The following is a 6,409-nucleotide window of genomic DNA, read 5'->3' on the forward strand; positions in this document are numbered from 1 at the left end:
AAAACAGACAAAAATGCAGAACCAAATACAGATACGCAACACACACCACACACACACACACACTAACACACATAACAGATTAACAAAGAGAAGCTCACATCTTTTCCAAGTCACACATATAATACAGCTATACATTTATTTACACACAAAGATACATACATGTTGACACTCACATGTCAACATTCAGGCTAGAAAGGATATACATATACATTCAACTAAAAACACAGATATGAAATCACATAAAATACATACACTCACACACACACAAACACATAGAGAGAGACTAGCAGCAATACACTGTGAGAGATATAAATGTAGAAACATCATCCCAGAATGATATTGACACACAAATAAATTTAAACTCACAACAAAAGGCAGGCAAAGCCCAAGTCAAGCAGAAAGAAATAGGCAGACACATACAGAGTAGAGCAGATACAAATAGGTGTTAAGCACAGATAAACACTCACAAAATACATACAAAGACACATGCAAAAACATAAAGAAACACACATATAAAAACATTCTTATAGTAATATATTCATACATAGAATGAAATTGTTACTAACTTCCACAGACAGAAGTACAGAGAGAAAATATGTATGTACAAAGCAACATAAATACAAACACATTTTATGTCCAATACTGGAAGGAGTATGTTAAAGGATATTCGAGTGTCCTGTATGAAACTACAAATTTCCATTGATAAACTGAGCCTCCTTTCTCCATTAATATTTATGAATATTACTAGATTCCTTTTTTATGAAAAATGTTCAGAAACCTATCTATTTTGAGAAATATTTTCTACTGTGTTAAGTGTAGGTATCTGAGATACTCTAAACACCTATGTAATTTAAGACTCCTAACATCATCCAATAGAGGAAACTCTACCTTCAAGCAGTGAGAACTAGCTCCTTTCCCATTGTCTATTTCCTGACTATCCACCTGTTGCAGATTCATCTCATGGAATGCATGGGCCATGGCATACACAGCATTGTATATGTTATGGGTAACATCACTAAAGGACATGTCAACCGTCTGTTCCATTAGCCATTCCAATGAGGTATTGGATGAGTAGTTCTTCAGGATTTTACAATTAGATACTGAGGTTTCGTAGTTAAAATATTTCCACTCTGGCATTCCTTGATATAAATCTGTATTTCTGAGATTGTACCATGTTTGTACAAAATTTTTAAAGCCAGAAACCTCACCATGGTGGTGTAGAAAAGTAAGCGTCCCATAGAATGTGCCACGAGTTGAGTCTCTCTTACTGGTAGGTAAATTCCATTGTTTTGTGGTGACCCATATTCTCTGTATAACTGGAGATTCCCACATTCTGAAGCCAAATTCAATAATACCCTCTCTTTCCCCATAAATGATAATAACATTTGTGGATGACATCACAATTTATTTATAGTACATTTCAGTTTTATGATCAAATAACTTCTCATCGAAAAATATGTTCACAAAGGCAAAGCAAATTTTCTTGTTTTCACTTTCTTTTTTCAATTCTGAGAGAAATTGATTGCCTTGTTCTTCATCANCCCAATTCCAGTTGAAGTAAACTATGAAGGATATCATTGCCAATGCTAGATGTGAGTCCTTTGGGGCCATCTGATAGAGATAGGGAAATTGTTCATTATCNCTNAAGANGGAACAGAAGGGTCCATAGGTAAGCTGAAGGAACTACAACAGAGAGAGCAGCATGAGGTTTAATTCACTTAAAAAAAACCTTGTAATCATATTAAACTGTAGTTCATTACCACTGAACTACAGTTATCACTGAAGAAGGAACAGAAGGGTCCATAGGTAAGCTGAAGGAACTACAACAGAGAGAGCAGCATGAGGTTTAATTCACTTAAAAAAACCTTGTAATCATATTTAACTGTAGTTCATTACCTGTGGCTTTTGCTATCATGTCTGATTAAAATGAGAAAATATGGAAGCCTGTCACATCCACTTCTAATTAGAATAGCAAACATAGCTGATTAACAACAATGTATCAAAAAATATTCACATGTTTATAACTGCTTCTCTGTCTTTCAATTTTAGTCTAGCTATCTGTGTTTTCCATGTTTGGAGGGATTTTAATATATATTCAACTTGGGGTTTTTTGACTAAAATATTTTTAAAATTCATTTATGCTTTAATCCTGAAATACTTCTTCTAAGGTTTAACAGGCAAATCGTGTACATAATAATGACTTAGCTTTTAGGAAAAAATATTTTTATCTTGCCCTACTTGAAGGTATTCCTTGTATACTAGAGTTTGTGACTCATATAAAGATGGTAGAGATAAGGATGAAAACTATTCTGGGAATATCTGCCTCTGTGACTCCTCAGGAAACAGAAAATCAAAGCAAAGTAAATTTAAATACAAATATATTTTGTCAGTCTAAAATTGTTAGCAGAATATTTAATTTTAAAAAAAACCTCATCATTTCTAAATACCCAGGCAAAATATATGGGATTCATAAGTATCTTGAAGAAAATATTTAGAAACAAATTTAGGTTGGATGAGTTATCTCCTCCATACAAAGTGTTTTATAATGGTGAGTAAATAATCATATGGAAAACTATGAAGGAACAACATGTCAGAACCACTCAACTTTTCATTCCTAGAAAAGTTCACTTGTGAATGTAAACGCTTGTATCTATTGACAAGGAAAAAAAGATTAAAAAAAAAAACATAATAAATAGCAATATGTTCCACAAGCTATGATGAAATCATTACTTTATTAAAGAAAATGAATTATCATAACTATATCAATATGTTGCTGAAATGTTTGTCAGAGGGTCTAATTACAATTGACACTCTGACTCATAATGGTTGGTTTTACACTCACTGGTAGTAACATGGATAACTCCACAAACTGGATTGGAGGATTTCATCCTGTCTAGTGTCATAGTAATAACATAATCTGCCAGACTAAGAATGGTCTATGAGGTTTTTGCAAAAAAAAAAAAAAATAGTCCAGATATTTAACAGTTGTAACATAGAGAAAATGTTTGTAAAATGTATTTCTGATACATCACAATTCATCACTGATGACTAAACTTATAACACCACCAGAATTAGATATCATTTTTCTGTTATTTCAGTTTCTCAATGATAACAGAAACTTATGAACAAGTTGATGATAATACACATCTGGAGATAGAAATAACATGTTTTATGTTTTAGAAGAACACAAATCAATGTCTGCTTAATCAGTTTTGTGCAAATAAACATTCTGACTGCCAGTCAGTCAAGGCTGCAAGATTCTCTCTACCACCATACCATACTCTATTCTTCATGGCCTCTACTCTTCCTCCTTTCTGGAATCTTTCAACTTCTGGATGGAACTCCCAAAAGAAAGCCTATCATTTTGTTGGTTATAAGTACCCTGGAACTACATTGATTGACATAATCATAAGTCCATTTTCATTNATTAANTTTCTTAATATCTATCAAAGTTCCCCAAAGAGTCATGATATTAAAAATTCTTGGCCTATGATAACTCACAAGTGGAGATAGCATGTTGTCCAGGTACTTCCAAAAAATAAAAGATATCAACCAATAGGGTCCTGTTAGCAAAAACAAACATGTACTCTCTCCATTACAAAAATAATTAGGGATAGGGAGATATAGGCTTTCTTGAAAGAAATAGGTTGTAGGAGTTACAGTGTTTCCACCACAATGGCCCAAAGCATATTTTATAATCAAAGACATATTTGATAAAAGATCAGGATTCCTGTTGATTTCATCCATTGAAAAGGCCAATGCGAATGCATACTTGTGGTTCTTAGGTGTTTTTCTGTAAAAGATTACAGTGCTTAGTATGGACAAATGTCTATATATCATCATTTGTATACAATAGAAGCACTATTCTATACTGGATGCTTCTGAATCTGACCTCGAAGTCAGAAACAAGTGGCTTTTATTGTGAGATTGGATTGACACTAGAACTTGGAGAGTAGCAAACACTTTAAATGTTCATGACAGTGTCTATCCTATAAATAAAATGTGGTATTGACCTCATGCACAAAAAAGCATTTTGATATATGTTTTTGAGTGCTTGAAGGGAAGGTAAAGAGAAAAACCACAGATATGGCAAAACTGAAATTCTGGTCATGTCTTCACTTTGAAATTATTGATCAATATCAAAATATCTGTGTTATAAGAGCCACTGAGTTCATAATACATTCTTCTGAAATTAACTGTATAGGTTAAGGCATTGAAAATATGATTTATCCGTATTTCTGCAGCAATATTTGTTTCCTGTTCTTACAATCACTTCTAATTACTAGCCAGTATTCTTAAAATGTCATTTTATACCTATCTTCATCTTGTTGATTGTTGCTTTTATTTTTTACCAGAAAGGAAATCTATTCCAAAGATTTATTTTAAACAAATTCAAATATCCAACATGTATTTGTCATTAATAAATGTCTATGCATATATTTGTATGTATTTGAGCAAGTTTTAATAGCCCATAATAGGGCAATCTATCCAAGTGTTTTATAAGATACTTTGTTGTGGACTATCCTCACTTCAAATGTGCAGGTGTACACTTGTGCCAGGTTCTTCGTGCAGACAAAAATGGCTGGCCACACCACCAAATTATAATTGACCAATTTTCTATTTACAAAGGAATGTGATATGTTTACTCTGGTGACTTCTCATCGTTATACCTTATCGTCTAGGAAACATCTTTGATAATCTTTACACTTACACTAAAACAACACTACCATCCTACTGAGAAGTAGAAAAATAAGGAAATTTCAGTGATATTTATATGTGCTATATTATCTGTTTATGACATAGAAGAGATTTTAGTGTGATTTCTATAGAATATGTACTCTTTTTTAATTAAAGTGGTCCACAAATAAATGGCAATGGAATAATGNNATATTGTAGTTATGGTTATGTAAAGAATAATATCTCCTGTCTCATCCTTTTCATTTCATACAATTTATCAATAAACACTAAAAATGTACCTGAATATTTAATGATTATATTTGAAGTAAATAAAATCAGGTTTTCACCAAAAATTTTATCCTATAGTGTTTTCATTTTAAGTTGTATAAAATAGAGCATTGTAGAAAATATTTTTATTAACACACACAAAATATCTCAACTAAAAATTTTACTAATATACATAAGAATTTTGAGAATAGACTTTGAGCAATGCTCAAACTACATCCTCCAACTGAACTTTAGGAAACATCATTTACTTAAGCTATCAGTGTATCCTTATAGTATAAGAGGCTGTGTTTTAAAACAATTTTCAGTAATCCAGAAAATGGGTTTTGTTACCACATTGGTAACATGTAAACTTATGTTTACTAAAATTACTGAGAGAAGTTTCACAAGATACAAATATGATAAAATCATCAGTGATTAGCCAACTTACACATGAAAAGTGCACATATTTTTCTAAACAATGAGAAAAAACTATAGAAAACCCATATTTCACAGAACTTAAATATTCCTGAGTATCCCACAACACAAATGTTACCCACGTCAGCGAAAAGAGACATAAGCAGTCACCACTATTTTTGAAATCGTCACTATCCAAAGAATCATATCATTTGATCACCTATGTTCAAAATATGTTTTACTCTAAAGACAGATTGCAGAACTGAACATTATAAAACATAAAAGCCAGTGAATGTAAATGAACCCTGTGAAGCATGAAGTCAAATTGCTTTTGAATTTTATGTTTTAAAACATTTGGATGTCTTGCCCTCTAATGACATNAACATTCCTAACTCAGATACATAGAAAAATATGCATCCAGACATTCATAAAGTATGAAATTCTGAATGTATTGATCTTTCTTTCCAAACCTGACACAGCTTTATAAGGCAATAAGTGACCATATGCAATGATTTAGAGAGAGTAAGTTTGTATATATGTAAAGTTCTTGACAACAATATGTGCCATGAATATTACTGGTACCAGCATAAACTCTAGAAGCAACACACTTATGCAAGGACTGTTGGCAGAGGTTATGACCATCTATTTACATGTACTGGAGATAAAACCCAATGAAATATGACAGGATTAATTTCAATAAGTAATCACTGTCTAGAATGCATTATAATCCTCAGACTATTCAAGAAATATTCAAGTTTTTATTTACATGGGAAATACAAATGTACTTACAGGATATTCAGAGTCTGGTGGAAATAATCTTTCTCATTAGGCATCTTAACTGCCCCAATGAAGTAGGAACAAGTTGCCCACAAGTCTCTGTCGTCGACTTCATTCAAATTTGCTCTCCAGAAGCATCTGGGATCAACAAAATTGGTCGTGGCAAGTGGAATGCTGAGAAGGAAGAACACTACCATCAAATTGAACATATTTGTCCAGCCTTAATCCTGGGCAGTGTGGATGTGAAGTGCCATGCACATCAGCACATCAAATT

General features: G+C 32.5%; 1 protein-coding gene across 1 annotated transcript; it reads right to left on the bottom strand.

Annotated features, from left to right (window-relative positions):
* Positions 1-888: 888 nt before the first annotated feature.
* LOC110315517 (vomeronasal type-2 receptor 116-like) lies at positions 889-6,344 on the bottom strand (the record flags this gene model as incomplete). The annotated part of the gene is given in 3 exon segments (XM_021189555.1): positions 889-1,683; positions 3,502-3,793; positions 6,148-6,344. Coding segments are annotated over 3 exon segments (1,284 nt in total), but the record flags the coding sequence as incomplete, so codon positions are not given.
* Positions 6,345-6,409: the final 65 nt, after the last annotated feature.

The sequence above is a fragment of the Mus pahari genome, unplaced genomic scaffold (genome assembly GCF_900095145.1).
Source record: "Mus pahari unplaced genomic scaffold, PAHARI_EIJ_v1.1 scaffold_14946_1, whole genome shotgun sequence".
NCBI classification, from domain to species: domain Eukaryota; kingdom Metazoa; phylum Chordata; class Mammalia; order Rodentia; family Muridae; genus Mus; species Mus pahari.